This window comes from Numida meleagris, chromosome 5 (assembly GCF_002078875.1).
Source record: "Numida meleagris isolate 19003 breed g44 Domestic line chromosome 5, NumMel1.0, whole genome shotgun sequence".
In the NCBI taxonomy this organism is placed as follows: Eukaryota; Metazoa; Chordata; class Aves; order Galliformes; family Numididae; genus Numida; species Numida meleagris.
Window position 1 is genome coordinate 10,443,258 of NC_034413.1, and position 24,305 is coordinate 10,467,562.

The 24,305-nt window shown below is 39.3% G+C and overlaps 1 protein-coding gene across 1 annotated transcript in view; it reads left to right on the forward strand.

The window, feature by feature from the left end:
* Window positions 1-24,305, forward strand: part of SORCS1 (sortilin related VPS10 domain containing receptor 1) — a 278,025-nt gene that overhangs the window by 179,767 nt on the left and 73,953 nt on the right. The window contains exons 5-7 of the mRNA XM_021398544.1: window positions 39-112; window positions 14,737-14,801; window positions 23,435-23,553. Coding sequence (XP_021254219.1) covers window positions 39-112; window positions 14,737-14,801; window positions 23,435-23,553 — 258 coding nt within the window. The remainder of the gene's footprint in view (window positions 1-38; window positions 113-14,736; window positions 14,802-23,434; window positions 23,554-24,305) is intronic.

A 24,305-nucleotide genomic window follows, 5' to 3' on the forward strand; every position in this document is an offset into this window, starting at 1 on the left:
TTTTACTGTGATTATTGACTGTTTATTTTTGTCTGCAGTTATTCAGCTCAGTGGAGTTTGGCAGAAGATGGCTGCTTCTTCATGAAGGAGTTGCACCAAACAGGTTCTACTGGTAAGAGCAAAAACCTCTTCCTCTTTTCCAGACACAATTTCTCAATACGTACAGAGATCTTGAAAAGGACGCTTGAAGGCAGCATGACTGAATGCAGTCTGCACCACTCTCGGTCTCTTGTTGTTGGGATTAACTTTGAACTGGCATGAAAGGGGCATTATTCCTGCTGTTCTGTGTTTAAATAGCACTTGAAAGTGAGGTCTTTGATCTAAGAATGATGCACAGCTGAAATACTCTGAGTCTGAAGAAAGCATTGATTGGGGAGGGGAGAGTTCTGCAATTTCCTGTGAACATTTTGGATTGAAACTTAACTAAATTCAGCATAAGCTTACTTGCACTCAGAGTGAAGTCTTGAAGTCTCTGAAGACAATAGCGTTTCTGCCATGGGTGACACTGAACATCGCCAGCTCCAGTGACTGGTGTTATACTTTTAATTGTTGTTAGACCTAGTTCAGTCCCTGAAAATGAGCAAGTTAATGACTATTGAAGTAGGCACACGCAATTCTTCACTATAAGCTTAAATCACTTTGTAATGTTGCTTCTAAGCTGCTGTGCCAAGATTTCAAGTCTGATTTCAAGCTTTGTGGATCAGCCATATTGCATAAGTCCTCTTACTGAATCTCTGAATGTCAATCAGTTACAGCAATGATGAAACACTTAGGAGTTTGGTGCCAAAGTTACTTGAAAGAAATTTCATAGCTCTTTGTCGCTGGTACAAGCTTAAATCTTTGCTGCGCATGTAGGTGAAAGCTGAGGAATCAAGGAGACGCTGCTCTATTTTCTTGCAAATATGGTTGTCCTAGGCTAAACCAAAGAGAAGTTTAATTTTTTGTATCTAGACTTATTCCTCTTTTTGCTTACACTGATGTCAATCTTCAAGAGTTCCACCTCCAGACAGAGCTGACAAGAAGCCCACCTGTGAGCAGATGCTGGCTCTTGTCCTGTGAATCTGGACTTAAAAATAAAACTTTTGGATAAAACAGTCATTTTGAAATCAGAATGAGATAAATCAGATGATTAAAATGAAATCCCAATAGGTGACTACTGAACTATAAGTTTGTGCCTGTTCCATAGGTTTTGAACATACTAAGACTTAGGAGTGGTTTGGTCAAATATTTTCTTTTAATTTCTGAAAGAAGGAAGAGCTCTAGGTCAAATTTACTTCAAAGCTGAATTAATACTTGGTTTGCAAAGGATATAGACCAAAGATTTTGTTTGCTGCTCCTGATTTTTAATTCTTTCTCAGAACCTGTATTAGCTGAGGCTTTTGCAAGCTCAAATCCATTTTAAACTTTGTTTTTGTGTGTTTGCATACACATATTTATATCACTCCTATTTCTTTCCTACGGGGCTGCTAACAGGGTTTCAAAGTGTCAGATACAAACACACCCCATCTACATGTTTTAATATTTCTGGGCTAATAAAAGTGGAAAGTCCTAGAAACTGGGGAATCCAGTCTTTGAGAAAGCCAACAAAATAGTATTGGCTGAAGAAGGTCAGTGAAGGAGAGAAGGAGAATGAGTGTCCCTGTTCCTGGATCTCCGTGTCCTGCACTTCACTCCAAACCTTTTGAAGTTTCCCATCATTAGTTACAGTAATGGTTTATCATAAATTGAGCTGATAGATGCCTGAAATAAGAATGATGATGAAAATGATCATTTTTTCCTTTTTGTGGAGCTCAGGCTTTGAAGGCCTCTTAGAACCTTACAAATAAGAGAAGACCTGGAGCTTCAAAGGCAAAGAAGAAGCTGAACAGATGAAAAGATGTTCCAACCACCCATCTAATTCCCTATAGCCATAAACAAAACATGAAACTGCAACTCTGTATTTTCACCTTGAACAAAATGTCCCTTACATAATACATCTCAGTGTAAACTGAACTATAATTCTTCTATCAAAATTAAAAATAATGTGGCTTGTAGAGGCAATGTTAAATCTTGTTCTGGCTTACTTATTGGGGTCATCATTGCCTTGGAAAATAAAACCAGCTCCAATTATATGGCCACTGCCAGGCCTCATGAACAACCACATTAGAAAACAGAGGTGTGATTAAGAGCATGAGTACAACAGAGAGCAACATAGCTTTTCTACACAGCCAAATACCTGAGGACAAGTAGTCACTGAAGTGTTGAATCAGAAGGGCAGCCCTTTGCACTCATAGTGTAGCCACTGCTGACCTTCCATGCAAGGAAAATGAAAGGGAACTGGGACATAAGAGGGTGCAGATGAGCAGTTCAAATCCAGAATTCTACAGCAGTATCTGTATAGACAGAGCTCATGAATAGGTGTGGTAGAGTGTGACTCATGTTTGTTTTTTGAAAAATAATTATTATACGCAGAGTTTAATCAAACTGAAGGCATAATGCTGTCTTCCAGTTATTCTTGAGGGCAGAAATGAATAGTAAAGGGAAATATCTTGAAGTCACAAATTTCCAAGGAAATAAGGCTATAGGGACTCTCTCTCCTGTTCCTGTTGCTTTTTCTAAATCAAATGGATTTGAAGGGATCCACCAGGACATGACTGTGTTGTTCAGAGAATGAGGGCTTTATATTCTCTGTAAAGAATGAAGGCTGTATTCCAATATCTAAGAAAGGCTTCTTTCACTGGAAGGAAGGAACATCTGGAGGGTGTTCCGTCTAAAAGGATTTGAAAAGTTGATGAAAGCAAAGATGCATTTTCCTGATTTCTCACTGATATTTGTATTTGCATTTTACTCTGTTATGTTGGTTTTCCAGTCAGTTTGTGGGTCACTCTGTCCAGAGGAGGACCACAAAGATGATCCAAAGGATGGAACGCCTCCCTCATGAGGACAGGCTGGGAGAGCTGGGGCTGTTCAGCCTGAAGAAGAGAAGGCTTCAGGGAGACCTGAGAGTGGCCCTTCAGTATCTAGAGGGAGGACTGTAAGAAAGAAGGGGACAGAGTCTGTAGCAGGTTCTGTTGTGACAGGATAAGGGAAAATGTAGATTGGATATAAGGAAGAAGTTTTTTACAGTAAGGGTGGTGAGGCACTGACACAAGTTGCCTAGAGAGGTGGTGGATGCCCCGTCCCTGGAAACACTTGAGATCAGGCTGCACAGGGCTCTGAGCACCTGATGGAGCTGTAGGTGTCCCTGTTCATTGCAGGGGAGTTGGACTAGATGGCCTTTAAGGGTCCCTTCCAGCTCTAAGGATTCTATGATTCACTCTAAGTCTTTTGAATAAACAGCAGTGGGCTTGCTAGTTTTAGTTTAAAAAAAAAAAACAAACTGCTGCAAGTGCTACCAGAGAAACATTTTACATCTGTATTTCTTATCTCTGTTTCCAAGAAAATTTTCTATTCACTTTTGGTTGCTCTGTGAAACATTCTCTCCTACTATCACTCTAGAGAAATTTAAACTTGTGAAGAACATTAAAGTAATCTGCTGATGCCTACTGCATAACTATGAGAATAAGCACTATGTAGAGACAAATCTGCTCTTTGTAGCTCACAGGTGTTTTGTGTTCTTCCATCATCTATTTCATTAAAAGGAGTCATTAACATGAAAACGGGATCTTTGTTCCTTCAGAGTTCATCCCTTTTTATTCTTCTACCCTCAGCTGTAAGTAATGCTCTGACATCTGCAAGTGTGATGAAAGAGATTATGGAGAAATGTATCTGGAGTGTGAGGAAGAGATGAGCAGATAAGCCTTTAAAATTAGTTGTGTTGGGCAGTCTTTAGTGAAGGGCTGTTGTAAAATTGTCGTTTCTAATAATTGCTGTAATTAGAGTGTCTTATCACATGTCTCTCTGCATAATCTAGATATGTGAAAGTGGTACACTGAGAAAAGCATAATGCACTCAAATCTATGTGCCTGGTAGAAACGTTAAAGAATACACGCTGCATACACCCCAAAGACACTGCAGTTCTGCATCATATTCACATTTTTTATATTTTTGTATTATTTCTCTGGCTGGTTCTTGATATTCTGCTGAACTGTGACAGAAAAATACATGAAAGTTAGCAAGGTGCTTAGTTATTCTGGAACTGTGTTGCATGAAAATAATTGCTAGGAAGGAGTATTCTAAGCAATATTAGTTCAGCGAGTAAACAGTGAGTTAATGTATATGGTTTAATGTTAATAGCATAGTGCTCACTAATGTGATCAGTATTAGGAGAAGAGAATGCAGTAGATGTTAGATAAATGCTTTATCTAAATGCTTCTGAGTTTATTTTTATAATCTCTGTTGATTTTCTGCATACATTCCTGGAATTTTGCTGGCAAAGACTATGATTTGTAGTGAATGCAAGCATGAGCACAATTGCTGAATCAATCATATTAGGAGCTACTGTACTTTTTTGCTGCTTTAAGTGGTCCTGTCATCCAGTCAAAGCTCAGCAGTGACACCTTATAACTTGTAAATCCAAATATTCCTGACCAGTGGCTTCAAAATGCCTAGTCAGAGTGTGTATAGTTTGCTGTGGCCAAAATATACAAGAGGGATGGCTCATTAGAATATAGAATTTTTGTTCTAGTTCTTTCATCAAGTTATATATTCAGACAGATTTTTTTTTTTAAATCAAAATATCATGCTGGCCTTAAAAAAGTAAAATAACCGATTAAAAAGCTCATTAATATGTCTGCAAAATGTATTTTTTGAATTGAGACATCTTCTGAAAAGATTCTCATCTAATTCTGATCAGTACCTACCCTTGAAAAATTCAGAGGGAAAAAAAAGTAAAATAATAAAAATGTCTTACAAATAAGCATAGAGTGAGCAGTGGAAAAATTAGGCTAGTAAATCATAAAAAGTTATAATCATTAAATGCATCACTGCAATTAATTTCTTTTCCTATTTGGGTACTGCACACAGGCAAGCAAGTGGGAGAAATACAAAAGAAATATCTCCCCGTACTTCAAGAATCTGACTGTCTTGATCAGACAAAAAGTACTGCATCGGATTTTCGTGTACTATAAGAGCACAGAGGTTGAATTAGAAGTAAAAACACATGATAGTACATCTGATTTTCAATATAATTGTACATCCATGATATTAATGGTTCCCTAATAATGTCATGGGAGATATGTCAGTTTGGGAAAAGCTGTTCCTGTGTCTCCACTCTGTGTTGTGTTTTTCTGCATATGAGTGAGTGGAGAAAATGAATCCAAAGATCATTTAAAAAAAAAACAAACAGCTAACCAACCCTTCCCTTCAAACAATACAAAGATATGCATACACACACTGGATGGGAGAAAAAGCTAAAACCATAAGCAACTGGGAGGAGAGATGAGTAGATAGGACTACATATGTGTTTCTTTTATGAGCAACGGGAAAGAAAGATAATCTTTAGAATAGAATTATACAGTTTATATCTTTTCTTTTCCAGAGTTGGCTAGAAAATATATTTTCAAAGGTCTGACTGTGTTCATTGTAGCAGCTGAACGAGTTGAAAATCAAGGGAAGAAAACATGTCAAAGCCCTGTTAAAAACTCCATTATGTTCAAGCAGTTGGAGCAAGCCAGGCAAACTGTCCCCGCTTTCTTGTCAGATTTTGGCTTGGTGAAATTTGCACACCTACCCAGGTGGGCTGAAGCAATTTAAATGACACGGTGTCTGGGCTGTTTACGGATGATGCTGTGTATTGCTAAACAAGACCTTTTAATCACGGCAGAGCACCTGCTGGCAGCTGACAGGGAAGATGCCAATCAAAGGGCATTGTGACAGCCTGGCCAGAAAATCATCTGCTTAATCTAACACAAAAGCCATACCTGATGAATTGGAGTGTACAAAAAAATTGAATAAGAAAATACATATTATTTTATAGCTTTAAAATGGTTGAGACGAGCACATACCAGACAGACACTTCAAGGAGAGATTCACAACAGATTTCATGGGAATCTGAATTAAGCAACTGGATTGGTAATACTTTTTGGTAGTTTTATGGCTGCCAGCCTAAAGATACAGGTGAGCAGCAGGCTAGCAATACTGCCAAGTACCAGAATGAAGAGCAGATTTGTAAACATCTCTTCCCTTTGTCCATTCCATGCTTGTGGTGCTATTAACATTACTGATGGTGAGCAACGCATTAGAGCACATGGTCACCATTCATTGCCCTAGACACTTAGCATTTTCTCACCAGAAAGGTCAGCATAATATCCTGTCCAGCCAGGGTGCAAGAAAAAAACATATTCTCGGCAGTTTCCACCAAAGATCTTAGTGGTATTTCAAAGGATTTAGTGAAAACCTCTGCTTACAGTTCCCAGATGCTTTGACCCTCATAGAGCTCTATCTTTTTGCTACGAGAGAAGGCTGAAATCTCTCAGATTTATCCAGGATTTTATTCCTGTCTGGCTTGCAGAGATGCACAGCCCTGCCAGACCCATGAGAATCGGCAAGGAAAGGAGAAAAACAAACAAAAAAACAAAAACATGCAGCATCCTGTTTCCATTGCTGTTAAAAGCTCATTTAGATTCTTTAGATTTATTATAAGTCTTGGTTCTTAAGAAACTGAGATCCGAAATACATACCTTTCTTCTTTGGACACAGATGAGAAAATTAACCTAAGTCATGCGGCAGGGTACTGATGAAACTCTGGTCCTGTGAGTCTATAATAATCAGATCCTCTGGTCCCAATAGTCTCTTGAGAAAACTTGTTACTAATTCAGGATTAGTCAGAGCAAAATATAACTCCTCAGTCTCGAAGTGTAAGTCCTCAGTCTCTGGCATAGTTCCAGTTTTGTGAGGGGAATAAAGCATTCTTGACCCTATTTGTTTATTGAGGGAACTCCAAAGGTAGGAGTAAAAGAATACCTTGAATGTAATCCTGAAATTCATCATGAGTACCACCTTATCTATTTATCTGACTTTGCCCCCTCCTTGCTTTAGACTCTCATCCTTCAGTTGTGAATAGGGAGGATGGAGAAGAAGAGGCATATACCCTACCTGAGTAAGCCTTTGGGACTGAACCAGCCTATTCTGATTAATATACAGGCTGGTGTGATTTTTTATTCCCATTTCAACTAATTTGTCTTAAAAAAAAATTGTCTAGAGATACTTTATAAATGAGGGAAGCCTCCCATTTGCTCTAACTTTTCCCCAGCTCTTCATGTTTCCCCTACTAAAGATGTATTCATGTAGACAGCCATTAGTATACCTGTTACAAATCTGGTTTGGGGCATTCCTCAGTAACAGAAGCCTGCAATGCTTATAACCCTGAAACAAGTCAATCTTCAATAGGCAGTGGACTAAGAAGCTGGTTGCTCTGGATACGTCTGCAAAGGACAGCACATGAAGGGAGTGAGTCAATTACATAGCAAATCTAGCTGTGGATTTATCTGGGTCTATGTCAGGAAGGTTTCAGTGCTATTTTATGTTGTATGGTTAATGAGAAGCATATTCTCTAAGAAGAGTTGACTTGACACTTGCTGTAAGTGACTTCCTGACCTCCTCCAGAGCATCCTGACTGAGCCACAGCACTACAAGATGCCAGAAACACACATCTTAACGCAGTGGGAAGCCATGATCTTATTAGACTGTACCAGCAAAGAAGCAGTAAATCAGGGAGATTTGGTGCATGGTATCAGGGATCTGAGTTCAGAGGCTATAATTAGAGAGTACCTTCCTCCTTGCCTCTCTTCAAGCCAGTTCTAAGGAAGATGACTCTGGTGTCCAGCAATACATGAGACAGATGTAGACAGGAGAGTCCTAAAATCACGATCTGATCCTGGTAACTAAGTTTTATTCATTTACATCAGATTCTGATTTTAAGACATTCCTTCTGCCTTTGTGCTACCAGCAATGGATGCTTACCTCACTGAAAATTCACATCCATTTATTTTAGTGTTAACAGCAACAGCTACCTCATTTTCCAGGTCAGTGTTGCAGAGTGGCACAACTAGGAAGAGTCTACCTGGTTGGGCTTTATTCACTGCACTGTTATTTCTCATCCCCTCTAGAGAAAAGGTGACAAAGTCAAGAACCATAGGATGGATTTGGCCTGGTGGCTGCCAGTTGAATTGCAGAAAATTAGAGCATTTCACCTAATTGAACTGTGTGGGAAAAACAGTGCAGAGGTACAAAAGGGAAAATCTAATTAGATGATGATTAGGGGAAATTTGTTGGCCAAGTACAATGAAACAAAGTGCTGATTTACATCAGTCTGGAATCTAGCACTTTGTTTATAAAACAAATCAGGAGAATAAAATGGTTAAGAGATGTAGAAGCTAGAAACCATTCTTTAGAGAATGTTGAAGAAATAGTAAAATCTGTAAAACTGGGAAGTAAAGAAACCACAAAAATTCACTGCCTTGATAAACTCCCTGGGGTAGATTCATTGAGTGAAAAAGGAACAGAGAGTGTCAGCAAAGTCCTCATGGAGTGAATTTTGTAGTAAAAGAAAAAGGAGCCTGAAGGACTCTGCACTCTATTTTTATCTCTGCCACGTAACAACTATGTGATCTTGGTCAAATCAGCGAGGTCTCTGTGCTCTTGACTAATCAGAGAAGTTGATCTATAAAGCTGAAACCAAAAATTTTCCTCAACCCCTTTTTCTGACTTGTACTACTGGTCTTGTACTTTTCCATAGATCTTGAGCAAATCAGTTGCATGCAGGGAAGGTTACTTAAAGGTTGATTGTCAAGTATCTCTGGACAAAAAGCTCTCTGTTCAGGACTATGCGTTTTTATTTTTATGAATGGCAATTAAGATTTAGAGTGGTATAGGACCATCAGTGGAACTAGTAAAATTGATGCTACCAAGGACTGTACAAACATCATCTGATGTTGCTATTTGCACTCTGGCCCTAAAAACAAAAACCTGCCATTCAACAATTTGGAATAAGCTGTCAAATTTTTTAACATGAAGTGACAGCATGTGTCCCAGAGGCAGTGGGGGAGCTGGTTTTGCTCTGCCAAGATTTATGATACGGGGTTCATATGAGAGCTGAGGCTAAAGGAAGACAAATCCCTGAAGGCAAATTCTACCAATAATTGGATTACAAAGCCATTATCATGTGCTGAACAGCACAACTTTATGACTCTATTGTGACAGGATAAAGCTTGATAGAATATTTATGTTCATAAGACAACTTTGGCACAAGGATCTCTGAGAGCATGTTCTCTTTTCCACCTGTCTCTTGCAGCTAATTACTCTTCCTGTGCACTGCAGTATATGTAGAAATGGGCATGTGCTTAAATTGAGGGTGGTGCTGAAGGTCAGGAACTATCTTAAAATAAATGCAAAGTACTAAGCAGAATGCAACTAGGCTGTAACGGCCGGGAAGAGGATCAGGACAAGCTGTCATGAGGGGAAGAGAGGGCACGTAGGCAAATGTGTGTTTTTAATGACTGAGGGGTGAAACTGGGTTTTCCATGACATGTGTCGACTTTCTGACTGGCACTGCTTGGCAACCTCTTCTAACTTACATTTAGTCACTGTCGATAAGCTCAAAATAGCCCAAACTGCATGGCTCTCATTCCACCTGCCTTAGTAGAGTTATGCTGATGTTTGTCAGCTATCTACCATCCTTTGCTGCATGAGTACATCATACTATTTTTTTTCTTCGAAAGTGAGGGATTGTCATAGGAGTCCTGATTAGTCCTGATTCTGTGCTTGTTTATTTCTTCTGAGGCACTGGAAAGTTGTGTAAGATCTCAGTCCCCGTAAAAAAGAATGAACCACATTTGCACTTCTACAAGTGGTTCTGTCTGTGCAGTGGTGATAGAATTTCTGTTCTTCCAGCCTTTCATTCTAGGCCTTTTTTTTCTTTTTTTGCAGCTTCTCTAAAACAGTCTCAAATCGCTTAGCTTAAAATACCAATGATCTTGGCTACTGTGAGGGTCTGTAATACGAATAATGCATGCAAATTTTGCCATCATATTTATTGAACATATAGTCCTAGATATGGTGTGGCAGTGTCTGAAATCAAGCATCCGATATCAGAGGCACCCAGAGCTACTTTTCAGGATACACAAACGCATGAGAAGGAAAGTCTGTATAGTCTGGTGCTTTGAGTTCTTTGTGAAAATTGGTAATTTGAAATTAAAAATAGCCCATGTGGAAGCTTTTGCTATCCTCACAGTGATGCCTTTCTGCAGTTCTGAGTGGTCTAATGGCCTTCCAAGCTTCATCTTTTCCTAATATCCATAAATAATTGCTTTTTTCCCCCATAAAAGTGGATAAAAAAGCTGGAAGAAATGGAAATGCAGGATAAAAAGGTCTTCATTGTATTTCATAGGATCATGGAATAGTTTAGTTTGGAAGGGACCTCTGGGTCCATCTGATCAAATTCTCTGCTAATACATCGGCACCCAGAGCAGTTTGGCCAGGACCGTGTCCAGATGGCAGTACTCTCTAGGCAGTTCCTGTGGCTCTGAAGAGCTGGCAGGCCTCAGAACTAAGATTTTAGTGATAAGTCAGACAGAGAGATGGCAAGAGGTAGGTCACTACAAAAATATGCCAACTAGTATTTGCTCTGCCATGTATACTGCCAGACTGCTTTTTTATTTTCAATCTTGTTCTAAATCAGAAGATGCTTCTGGGACTTTTCCTTGTGTTGCTTCTCATGGTGAATGTAGAATCTGCATTCAGAGCAATTATTGTGCTGCAGACACTGGTATTGATCTGTGAAGCTCTCAAGTGTGGATGACTACTTAGCAAGCTCGAAGGGAATTAAAATTTTAGGAAGCAACTTTGTAATAGGGCTATGGGAGTATTACATGTTTCATAATGTGAGCATCTTCTGTAAAGACAATGGGGTAACTTATGTTCCTTTTGGCTTTTTAAATCCTTGTTTTACTAAAAGATTTTTTTTTCTCTTTTTCTTTCTGCCCTCCCCCAAACGTCCAGACGGTTATACCAACAAAACACTAAAAAAAGATAATTGGAAAAATACAATAGGTTCTGCTCAGCAGAATGTGTTGCTAGCATATCCGTGGTATACTGAAGTTTCAGGGAGGATTAAAGGAATGAGCAAGGGGCATGCCATTATTTTATCGTGAAATGAAAACATAAAGAAAACCAAGAAGAAAAGTTTGTGGCTATTTCTGTGATTGTTAGGTCTCTGAGAATGGATGCTGAAAGAAAAGAACAGAATTGAAAAAGAACAAAGTATTACCGGCATAGCTACAAAAACAGTTGCTCAGAACAGGGCATGGCAAGGTTTTTGCTGTTTTTTTTTTTTTTTTTTCAGAGAAAACATGAAAGGAAATGAGTAACTGGTTGGTCCTAGAGTGTTGCTCACCTGTATCCATGTTCTTTGTATGGTGTTTGTTTTATAGGCTATTAAATCCTCAGCACTTTTCTCTTCCTTGTTTAACTTGTGAAATGCACGTTGACCAGGTTGCATTGACAAAAGACACTGAAGTAGAATGGGCATTCACTTCAAGTTATAGACCCTAAGTTTGAGGCTTCAGAGTTATCTAGGGCAAATCCAGCATGCAGTTCTCTTTTTCCATTTGTAAGTTTGTATTTATTGATGATTTGATTTTTGGTAGAAGAATGTTCATATCCAGTCATCAATCAGGACTGGAATTTCCCTATAAGAAATTAAGTTTATTCATTATGTTTCATACTGATGCCATGGGCTTAACACCATTACTTAATGATACCCAGGCTTTTAGAATTATGTTGTCCTCACCTACCATGGATGATCTTTTTTGTCTGTTCCCTTTACTTACAGTCCATGCTACGGTCCAATTCATTTTTTTAAATGTAGTTAATAAACATGCTCCAGGTCTGCTGTGTTATCTTTTTTTGAGACACTTATTTGGTCACATGTGGATGTCTGAAGTGTAGTGATGTCTGTAGTTGTATTCAGTTGTAAGAAACAATCCATTTTGAGATAAAGTTTGACTTCTTGTGAAATGATGTCTAACACAGTTCAGATGAACCACAACACAAAACTGCCTGTTTCTCTTCACTGCCTGCAAAAATATTTCTGTGACTAGCTCAGTGTTCTATAGAGTACAACAGGGTAAAATGCATATTACTTTATGTGATTTTTCAGGTAGTATAAAGGGATATATAGAGAAATACAGAAACAGTAGTCTCTCAGCAGAATCTAGGTGTGGGAAGTGTTTCTGGATGCCAACTGCGTACAGCCAGCACTGAATTCAGAAGATACGTATTTGTAACTCACCTATCCTTTGCAACTGATTATACTTTGTTATCATTATTGTCAGGCCCATGTTATCATGCATGGGTCTGACTGTGACCTTATGCTGCCACAAGTAAATTAGGCCGGTTATGTCAAAGCAATGGAGTGTGTATTCTGTCAAGTAACAGGTAAGGAGACCTTGATATAATTCTTATCTCCACCTCAGATGTCTTGTTTAACTTAAGAAACTGCCTTAGCTTCTCTGGGCCGTAGTTTTCTTCTTAGTTTCTCATCCCACTTCTGATTTGTAGGGAGCTGGGCAACATCAAAAAAAAAAAAAAAAAAATGAAGCCCTTGAGTAAAAGAATAATGTTTATCATGAGTCATATTTTAGCAATCCTTGTCCTGTCCATCCTTGGGATAATTGATGACTTAATTCCGCCTGGAGCTGAAGCTTCTGCAATCCTAATACTGGCTGTCCTAGCATGAGGTGAAGTAGTATGCAGGTCGCTAAAGCTTTCACCGTCTAACTTTCTGGGCTTGGTGGGTCCAGATATTTATATACTACCATTAAGACATTTAAGAGTTTGTTGTAAATTATGGCTCATTTCAGAAGAGGAAACAGCAATGCCAATCACTTTCCATCTGTCAGTGAGACATCTCATTCATTTTTTTGCTGTCTTTGCCATAAAAGATGCAATAGAGGTGTTTCTTGGGGTCAGAAAAGAGGAGGAAACTCTCAAAGCACCTGACTGTAGGCTCACAGGATTTAATCAGGGCAACAAGGTCTTTGCTGAACGAATATCATTGTTGCACATCTCTGAAGAGACAAAGTGTTCAAGTCCACGAAATACAATCCTTTCTTCTTTGAGGAGTTCACATCCCCATTGGGGCCGTATTGGGTCAGGAGGAGGAGTGCTCTGAAAAGCTGAACAGTATCTTCTGGAATAGCCCAGTTCCAGTTGTGCTTAGAGCCTGATAAATAAACAAGGATAAAAAGGAGTTAAGCTAAATTATAAGCTTAATCCTTCTGCATTTTTAGGGCTGTTTTTCACCTGCATCTATCCATCTTGAACTGAATTTGCAATGAGCAGTCCTAGCATTTTGACCCTAAATCTGCTGATGAAGGCAGGTAAAGGAAAAATACCCCAGGAAGATACTCCTTTCCCACCCACCTGCTGTCAGTCATCAAGGAGTAAGGATTTTAAATAGAGATTGAATGCTTAGGAGAAAAAGGCCTTGCCCATAAGGGCTTTTGAAAATGAAGACAAAGTGAAAGCAGTGCTGGTTCAGAGACTTTTCTGAATCTTTCCAGTACCCAAATGAAATAAAATCCAAAGCATTTCTAGCTAAAGAATTGTTACACGTTTTGTCAGTGAAGCTAAGGATTAATCAGGACACAAATAGTCTTGTTATTGTTAACATTTTTATAATGGTTATTAGTTAATGTGCATGATGATTAAGGGCTGGAGCTGCCTCTGATTGCAGTCAGTGGGAACTGAATTAAAGTCTAAATCACTGTTTGAATCTCACTTTTGATTTCCTGAAAAATAATGAGGCTTTGAACAGAACAGCATCTAATTTGTCTATCAGTGGAAATGAATGTTTCTCTTCCCTCATGCATCTATTAGCTTGGAGGTCAAGCAGCTAACATGGAACCGGCTGTTTAACCCTTAGCCTTAATCTAGGATGATCCCTTGGCTGATAAGAACAGAAACAAGACTGATTTTCAGAGTTGCTGCTGAGGGTACTTTAGAATGGAATTGTTACATACTTGTAGACAGTAATGCAAAAATTCTGACTGTGCATCAAAGTAGTGGCCATTTGGACTGTATGATTTGTATGTCTACCAGCAAGTTGTCAATGTCAGTGGTGCTGGTCAGGAAGAACCTTGGTAAAGAAAGCAAAGCCTGAGTTCAAAAACTCTTCATTTGCAATGCTCAATGTCTTTGTTGTTGCTTGTTAATTTAGAGTTAACAAACAGTCACTTTATGAGCCAATCTGACGTTTCTTTTTTTAATGGAACACTGTTTTTATTAGATCAGAAGTGATAAAATGTCTCAGAATGAAATGAGTTTTTAAAATTTCTTAATTAATGAGTGAATATTGATCATTAAGAGTGTCAATTAAGCAAATGTGCATAAAATGTCCAATATAAAGGAACAGCTATAATTAGTATGCTGGCAAACGCTATCATCCCATCAATCCAAGTATGCTGTATCCCACTCTGAAATGAAATATAACCTACCAAACAAACCAGAGGATGCATCAGAAGGTCAGATGTCAATGAAAAGAAAAGCAAGTCTCTGTGTGGAGAATAGATATGAATTAAAGGAGTCAGAAATAAAGAACTCATAAGTCTAGTGGTGTTTATTCACTGGAAAGTTGAATGTTTTTCAGATTTTCAAGTTTATTTTAGCTAAAACTCCAAAATTGTTTCAAAATGATCTGCTTTTAATTGTGAGTATGAGTTTGGATCCAGCTAAACAGAATCATGTGTAATGAATGTCTCAGATATCACCCAAGGTGTCTTTTGTTTTAACATATTTGAACCAATCTGCCTCTTGCAGGTCTATGATGGGGTCCAGTAGAGAGCCAGATCTTGTGCACCTGGAGGCAAAGACAGTGGATGGTCGTAAGTACATCATCTTCCAAAGACTGTGGTATTCTGAACTGCCCTTAAATGCTTGTAAATATGATGGAGATCTGAGCTTTTAGTGGTTCAGTCATTTAATATGATGGGTTTTACTTGTCTAAGGCAAGTATGTCAGAAGTGAAGTCTTTCCAGCATGATGAAAAGTTGGGATGAAGAGCCTGTGAAAAGAGCTGAGAATATAGTAAGGAGGAATTTGTGATAAAAAGTAATTGAAATAGAGTATTTCAATTCCTGCATGATTTTTGTTCATAGAAGAGAGATTCCTGTGTCACAGAGCTTGTTGTTTCACACAATAATCATCGTAGTATCTCCTTGAACATAGCTTTACCAAGCCATTTCAATTGACCAGGGATTCTCTGCCTTAGGTACTACCTTTGAAAGCACCTCATTTCTCTTGCATTAGAAGTCTTTTACCAGCATAAATGTATTATTCACTGTTACTACTTGTCATTGTCCTTCACTTTCATCACCTGTTCTCCCTCTTTGCTTTGCCTCTCAAAGTGCTTTTCTCCATTCTAGCAACTACCTTTACCTGCAATGCCAGAATGTTCTCCTAATTGGCTATGAATTCTCTAAGGCACCTCGAGCCACCCACTGTCCTTTCCTCCTCCCACCCATGCTTCCTTGAGCTTTTTCTTTCAGCTCCCCTGCCTTTGCAGACCTTCCTCCGTGGATTTCTTTTCCACAACACTGGACTGCCTCGGGCATCGCACTAAAAGCCTGGCTGCCATGAACCTGTCACTGTCATTTCATGTTGTTTCCTCTGTAATAGCAACTTTACTGAAACATAACAAGCGGATTTGTACCATTTCCAATATGTTAGTATTAATGATGTAGTCAGTTAATTCCTTTAAAAGAAGATCAAATTCTCCCCTGAATTGTACCTTCAAATTCAGTGGTGTTGCTTAAAATGTATATTTTCTCACTAGAAACTTTGAAACTGTCTGAAAAAGTAACTGTAAGTAATCAGTTTTTTAACTCATTGAAATTCAGCATGAAAGAGAATTTTTTGGAAGATGAATTTTGAAAAGAAACAGTTGTGGTAGAAATCATAAAGTTTTAAAGGTCTTTCTGTTTTGGGATATGCAAGATTAGTAAAAGTGAAAGAATTTATTATCTCTATATTTTATCATTTGTGTTCTCTGGTTATTATTTCTCCTCTCAGCTTCACTTACCTGAACATGGCGGCAAGGCTGGGGACATGAGGCTTTCTGTTTCTCATGACGAGCTAAACGAGAATCAAACATTGTAATAGGACAGCATCTAATTCAGCAAAAAAATTGTTACAAAGGCATTGGAAATTTGAGGTCACTGAGACAAACCACTCTAATCAATGTTTAAGGAGGTGTATTCTGGTGATGCTTTTGAGGGATGTTCATCTCACACTGTGCAGTGAAGGTGCCATGCTCTAAATACCATGAAAAGTCTTATTTGAGTTCTTAGCCTCTAGTAGGAACATTTTGCACAGCTATAGCACAATTCTACAAAAGATTTCTTGAGTGCTTAACAGATTAGTATGGTTAGTATAGATCTTAGGGTGGAAACTAGAACATAGGTAGATGAAACTGTCCTTGCTGAGGTCTCAGGCACGTTACTGAAGTTATTGCTCATCAGCTGAGCTCAAGTGACTGATAGGGTGCACATATTTTGGTTTAGTTCTGAGGCAGGACAACTTAAAGTTTCTTTATATAGGCAACTACAAAATTACTAATATAAATCTAGCTGTGGCTTCCAACTTTCAGCCACTGGTGACCTCCCTTGCAAACCAGCCATTGGGCTGAAATTTCTGCTCATGAGTCGGGAGCTTCCCAGCTCATCAGGAGTATAAGATATTTGATGTAAGCGCATGCTCTGTTTTGCCACTTCTAGGAAGCGCAGGTCACTTGGCAGAGGCCTTCAGTGGGCAGCTTGAAGCAGTAACCTTGGAACATATCACTCCATTTTTTGCCAGAAGACATTTGGTAGTGCTCCAGGTCACAGGACTTTGAGACTGAAGCAGGCTGAGAGTATGAACGTAGTCGATTACTCTAGTTACTATCACAGATTTCATGTATTCAGGTCTCTTGTATACTAGAGCCTTACAGTACTAAATCAGTACCTCTTTCCTGGGCAAAGTAACTGTGAACCTCCAACTGATGAGCAAACCTCTCTCTGGAATGAAGCTGGTGTATTTCTGCTGGTGGGGTAATGGGATTAAGTGTGCTACAGAGATAGTTACATTTTTTAAAGATCAGGATAGATGGCAAATATTTTTTGCTTATTTATTTATTTTATGCCTCTGCATTTACTTATTTATACTTTATTTGGAATATATCTTTTGAGTTTGAACCGAGTGTAAAAATTCAAGAAAGGGATTAAATTTGAGGAGGTAGACTTGGCAAAACAAGGCAGGGAGAGAGAAGGAAAGAAAGGAGGTGATGTGGAAACAGACACACAATACATACTATAAAATAAAAGACTCTGAGGTGGAAATATAAGGGCTGAACAAAAACCTGCAGAATTCAGTTCAAATAGGAAAACAGCCTCATTCTTGTGCTGGTATATTTTCCAGCAGAAGCTGAGTAGTACAGCTACAGTTGTAGGTGAGAAAAAGTAGAAACATTGGCAGAGTATGGTGTTAGGCCATCTCCTTGTGAGAGGGTTGTCTGACAACATCTATCAGCAGCAACCTTAGTATTGGGCTTTCCTTGCTAGAATACCAATAACTCTCTATCTCTGTTTTCTGATTACAGCTTGTCTCTGCATTTTACTTATTCTGTTTGTATACATAATGTAAAAGGTTTGCAAGAGCCAAAATAGGAGTCTCTTAGCAGGCATAAATGAGTGTAACTTTAGTGGCATGTACATTTACACTTGATGAGGATCTAGCTAGCAGTGTTGTATCTGCAGTCACATTCTCCTTTATTTTCTTCTTTCTCATGATCCAGAAAAATCTGGGCTCATCCCAAACATATTATCTCATCAAACTAGGATACAGGTATTACTAAACAAACTGAGTACAGACTGTACAATTTAGTGGTATTGATGGAGGCAGATTGGCATGGCTGGTTATTGCTAATTGTGTTTTTAAACCTGTTGTATAAATCTTGGAATGCACTAGACGAATTTTCATCTCATCAGATGTCTGAGTCAAGAAGTGATGATTCTGTTAATTTTTTGAAGGCTTCAGGCTCAATCCTAGTCAAGCGGGGCTTGAAAGTACAGTAGGAAAACCTGATTTTTTTTTCAGTTGGAAGAAGTTCCAATGAACCTTATCTCACATTTCCATTTGTATGCTTGGGTGTCCCTGGTGTTCTGCTTTGATTTTGGAACAGGATCAGAGCATGCTGTCAAAGTCAGCATGAATTGTGATTTTTTTTCCCCCTGGTTTCAGGTCAACACCCCAGTAAGACATTTAATCCCCTACAGTTCTTAACCACATGATAAGCTTCTCTTTGTTGTATTTACCGCCATAGTCAGCAGCCAGAGTGACTGGTGGAAGTTAAATCCATGTTTACTCAAATGCAATTTGAGTGCTTTCAGGAGGTGTATAATGTTAATGGTATGCAGATTCAGGGCTTTTTATTCGTGCATTTGCTTGTTTGTTTTTGAAGAACAGCACAGAAGTATCCTTAATTCATAGTTTTATCTGTTTTGATTTAGGGAGAGTTGTCTCAGTAGGGCCTGATTTAGTTTAGTTGACATGAGATTGTAATTTTTTCTGGGTGATTCCTATCGAGGAATCCAGACTGTTGGTGAGAATTTGGAAGATGGATTTCTACAGGGCAATTGGAGATTAAATCTGTACCCATTGGCTCCCTCCAGAGAAAGGAGAAGCAGACTTAGAGGATGTCTAAGATTTTCTATAGATGCAGGTCAAAAAAGAGCAGGTGTTAATTTATGAGACTCACATTTTTTTATGTAGATAAATTTCAAATTATTATGAGTATCAAGTTTTTAATTTTAGGAACATATGCTATATATAATATAATGTTCTGGCAAAAATTTAGAGAGCTTCTGATATTTAAGAAGTTATATTTCCTTTGCTTTTCTGATCTACATAGTGACTTTTCTTAATAAAAGCTAATTTAGGCACTGCTGTGATTGCTGGCAAGACCAAGACCTCACTTGGGGTCAGCTGGCACGCTCTGCTTGCTGATCGACAGTGACTGAGCATCTTGCCAGTGGTGTCTGAATCACAAAGCTGTGCTAGGACTTTAATTTACATTTTCACAGAATATTGCAAGGAAGAGTAAAATGAGGACCACTGTGGAAAAAAAAAATTAGCAACCTAGTCTGACAGGCCTTTTCCAATATAGCTGAGGTGGTGAATTAATTCTCATAGTCCCCTAAACTGTGCAATGATTTTATTTTATTTTCCTCACCACAGCTGATGATTAGTATTTATCTTGCAGGATGAAATGTGTTAGTTTCTCTAATTATATCCTCGTGACAGAAATGGCAAAAGATATACTTACCCATTCGAAGAAAGACTCTTGACTCTGACATGCAATGAAGAAAAAGGAGTAGTAGGACAAAAACAGATTTGTGAGCCAGTTGGTAAATGGACTGGACCATTTCATTGGTCTTCATTACTGATAATTGCTTTGCAGTTGCTGAGTCCTGGAAAGTCGTGAATGTATCCCCATATCATAAATGTTTCACAAATCAACATTCAGATCAGATGGGAATAGATAAGGAACTGTCATTCTGTGTGTTTCACCAACAAAAAAGGGTGAGAAACATTACTGCATTAAATAGCGGAATTTATTCCCACTGGAGGTTGTGGATGCTGAAGGTTTTCCTTAACTGCCAAAGTACCTAGACAAATTCCTGTAATCTTTTCAAGGTTCCTCTTATTAGTTACTGCTGGAGATAGGTTACAGGCCTGGGTCTTCAGTGAGATATGTTACTACCTTGTTCTTATGGTTTATTAGTTAAAGGATGTCAGTCGTCCTTCAAAAGCAGAAACTGTCAATAATGTTTAAGTTGCTCAGTAATTAATAGGGGTAGTCCATAGTAGATCTGGGAGTCAAGTCATCAATTGCATGCGTGCTCTTTGCATAAACTCCTGATCTGTCTTCAGTGGATTTGTTTGTAGAGAATAGCACATATTCCTCAGTTAATTAAAAAAGAAAATAAAAAGCAGGAGGCATATGTTTGCTGTGAGTACAGCGAATTCTTTCTCTGACTGTGATCAAAGTTTCCCAAAAACATCCATGCAAGCTTAGACTGGGAAGAAGTGAGTGGTAAGGCTTGAGCTGTCATCCAGAATAACACTCTGGAACAAAGTGTCCTGAAGAAATTCTTGCTCTTCTTTATGAAGGGGTTTGATACTCTTCTTTGTATATTTGTAGAAGCCTGCCAACCTCCAGTAGCCACCAACAACCTTCCATCTCCACCAGCTAAGCCAAGAATGTATGTTTCTGGAATGTATTTCCCTTGAGAACATATTAGCATGGCGCTTGAGCTAAACAGAAGAGACTAAAACAACTCATGGCACAGGGGCCCTCTGGCTCTCAGTTCCTACTGCATGTTAGCATCTTTTACCACTGACACAGATTAATTTTGTCAGAGGTTTCCCTTACAAGATGTCTCCTCCATTCTTGTGTACTGTGTTTCTTTGCATCCTCTTTAGAAATAGCTGCCATTTCCAGAGAAGAATCCTGCTCTAAGTGTCTAAAACTGTCTAAATCAAAGTGCTGGGGGAGGACAAGAGCTAGGACTTGTTATATTCTTCTCTTTAGGCACAGCGTGGCTCTGCTGTTGTATATTAAAAACAGCAGCTGTTGTTGGAGGTGAGGGTTCTGGAAATGAAAAGCGTAATGTCCTAATTACCTATGGCAGGGAAAACATCTGTGCGGGAAAACTAATGAAATTAATTCCACAGCTTAGAAACTGAATACATTAATTGACATTAATTAATGCTAAATTACAAAGCTCTGCCAATGGAATCACATAAAATGTCCATGAGAATCAGACATCGAAACAAAATCCTTGAGTTAGTGTGAGCACAACAAAAATTCCCTTAGGAAAAATGAGGGATCCAAACACTGCAAGAAACCTTTCTTTCTGCTCTCCTGTAGCAGAGGGGGATATTCTTGGTGTGTACATCTCAGGGTTTGGCTGTTTGGGAGATTAGCTTAAGCAATTTCAGAGCTCTGCCCTTTAGTAGTTATTACTGGCATTTTAGAATTGAAGCCATGGAGAATTGCACTGTAAAAGTTCACAGGAATTGCCTTAGTAAATCTTCATCAGTGGTACAATTGCTGCTGCACAGACTCAGGTGATCCCAGCTGAAATAGACACAGTCCCAGTTCCTCCATTAATACACAGGATTGAAAAAGCCTCAGTCACCTCTAACAGATGTCAGCCTGCCCTACTCTTTAAAATCTCTGGTAGAGGAGATTCTTTAATCTTCGATGGCCTCTCCCAACAGCACACATTTTGCTACCTCCATGTGCTTGTAGGACAGGTAACCTGTTGGCATGGGATGCAAGATGGCACTGCTTTTAGTGTCTTTGGGAGAGATAGCGTGCCTGTAGAAGAAAACAGTGGTGATGGATTACAAAAAATAGAAACAAGGTGAGAAACAGAAGTCTGATCTTATAACAGAGAGAATGTGGGGTCAGCTGTGAAGGGCTGTCCTTTGTGATAAAATGGATTCAGTTAACAAAAGTGGGAGTTGGTTATATTTCAGCCTGTTCTGAGGTGCTCGTTCTGTCTTCTGACTAGCAGGGGATGTGCTGCACCACACAGCACTGTAGGGTGGTGGGATGAGCACCCTCAGCCCCCTTCTTGCTTGCAGTGGGGAGACAGAGGGCTGAGCACTTTTGAAAACGGAACTTTTCTGCGTGTGCTGGAATGAGCAGACTGGCACTTACGTGTCTCCCTGCCCTCTCGTGGCTAATGTGGAAAAAAACATGTCCTTGTGAAGGGAAATGCACTACGATAATGCTGTCTGGGCTATATTAATTAATGTTTTGCAGTGAGCTGCAACAGCATAAAATGTTATAAACTGCAGTGACTAATAACACTCAGCACTTTATATATTCCAAGAACTCTGCAAATGGGGTAGAATCATCCCTCATCAAACTTTCCTGAAGGTTCGTTACCCTGCATTTCTATTTCAAGCAGAAGTCAACAGCCCTTAGAAACAAGGGAAAAAATGTCAAATGATAGATTTTAATTAAAAAACAAGATTAAATATGAGATAGTAAAAATCCAGCCATTTCTTTTACCATTGGAAGTGCTGCTTCTCTGATGAGAAGGCTGTAATTACATCAAACAAGGGGCTGTGCTGCTTCAACAAGGAAAAAGATTAGAAGTAGTTCCAAGATTAAATGCCATGCAGTATTTCTATCATTTCAATGCTAATGCTAAAATGCCAAAATCCTTCTTCCTGTAAATCAGTTCTGTCCTTAAACAAAGTGCAACTTCTTAATTGATCTGAAAGAGCCTAAATTGAATTCAAAGAATATGGTTCTGTATTCTGGGGTAAATTACCACCATGAAGAAATTAAAATTCCTTTGCTTCAGGTGATAGATTATGAGATGAGCACCCTGCAGTGCACCAGAACAGGAGATGAGGAAGTCTCAGATAGTAATCGTGGATGAGATGGCTTTAGGGCTGCATTTAATCCATTTGCTTTGAAACAAACAACTGCTCCTACCTCCAGTTTCAAGAGAGCGGAGTGGAGTGATTGCCTAGGTCTGCCAGAGTGCATTTACCTATATTGCTAAGGGAGAAATAGGTAAAATCCCTGAACCAGGTGGTGTTTTGCACTACTTTGCAGAGTTTAAGGGCTGTAGGAAGTACAGAGTTGTGCCAGGAGAAGGCTTCTCAGTCAGTGGTGACAGTATGGGGCAGGTGCCCTCTGAAAGTGTCTTTGTACTTGTGTATACTCTGGACCTTGGCCATGTTCTAAATAAACTCAGACGTGACTGGAGAAGCTGGCATGCCATATAGTAAATGCCACACTGTAAGGATAACAGGTGAACTGTAGAGGCTCAGTACAGACTGTATCTGCCCCGCAGCACAGACACGTGGACCCCTTATGTGAGTGGACTCATTATGAGAACTGCAGGACTTGGTCTGATGATGTCTCTATAAACTGTCTGTTATTCCCTCGCTTGGTTAGTCCCTTAGTTTAAACTTAAACCTGAGCAGCATTCAAGTAAACTCGAGAGGGCAGGTGCTGAATGATGCATCCTTGACCAGGTTTGTGTCAGACCTAAACCACAAGTGCTATGTTGGGCCACCTTCAAATACTGCCTCTGGTATACTCCCAGCACGCAACCACAAAGATGGGATGGAGAAAGATCTGTGAAGCTGAGCTCTCTCTTGGCACAAACAAGTAGTGTGTAGCTCTGATATCTGATTTAGAGTGGATTGAAAGCAATAACGGGAGGCTGATCCAGGTGGGGAAGGAAGGAGCTTAAAGGAGGAGAGCAATGAAAGGTGGCTTTACCAGGGGTGTAAGGGAAAAGCATTATGTTCTGTTGAATGGAAGGTGTCTATGTCGTGTGAGACTGGGAAGCAAAAAATGCAACTTTAACAAGTAGTTCTTTGACAGTAGGAAGAAACTGTGCTTATGATTTCACGTGTCTTGGTTTTATCCTTTCCATTTCAGATGCCCAGTACATCACCTGTAAGATGCAGAACTGCAGTGAAGCCTCACAAAACAAACCTTTTCCAGGCTACATTGACCATAACTCCCTGATTGTCCAGGATGACTATGTCTTTGTTCAGGTGCAGAACAACCTCTTATTTATTTTTTTCTACTTTGTTATTTTTCTCTTACCTCCCTCTGCATACATGTGCATATGTGTTAGCCCCCAACTAATCAGACAACACTAGATCCATAACAAGGGCGCTGGGTGGATTGTAGCAGCTCATTACAATGCTAATAGAGTTTCTTCTGCCTCTAGTATCTTGCCAGTGTAAGGTCGTAGAGTTCCTGCCTGAAGCATCCACTGTAGATACTGAAGTAATCCTCCATGCCACTCCTGCAGTCTCATCAGCACTCTCGGATTAGTGTTCTCACCTCCCAGCATGAAGTGACATGTCAGTCATCTTCTATTGCAAGGGCAGTAGACCAAAGCTTTTTAAAGCACAAGAGGGAAACAGAAAAGAGAAAGAGGGAGTCGGGGAAGAACCATAGAAGGAGTAATCAGACTTTATTGTTATGCTTCAGTTGTGATTATACAGAAAAGGCTGAAGATGAGACATACTCAGCCAAGCTGTTTTGCAGGTGAGAGCTGGAGAATAGGTCTGAACTACTGTACATTTCATTAGTCTGCTGCCAGGGTCCATTTAATAACAGTGGAAAAGGACAAGAAATAACAACAGAATTGCAGGGAATGTGGAGATGAACTGGAAATCATTAGGACTAAACTGGTTTTCCAGGCTGTTAATATTCTGCCATGCTTAGGGGTGGAGGGAAGAGAGAGGATTGATATTTTAAATTGAATGAGTTGATTGCTAATTACCTTCAGTTAATG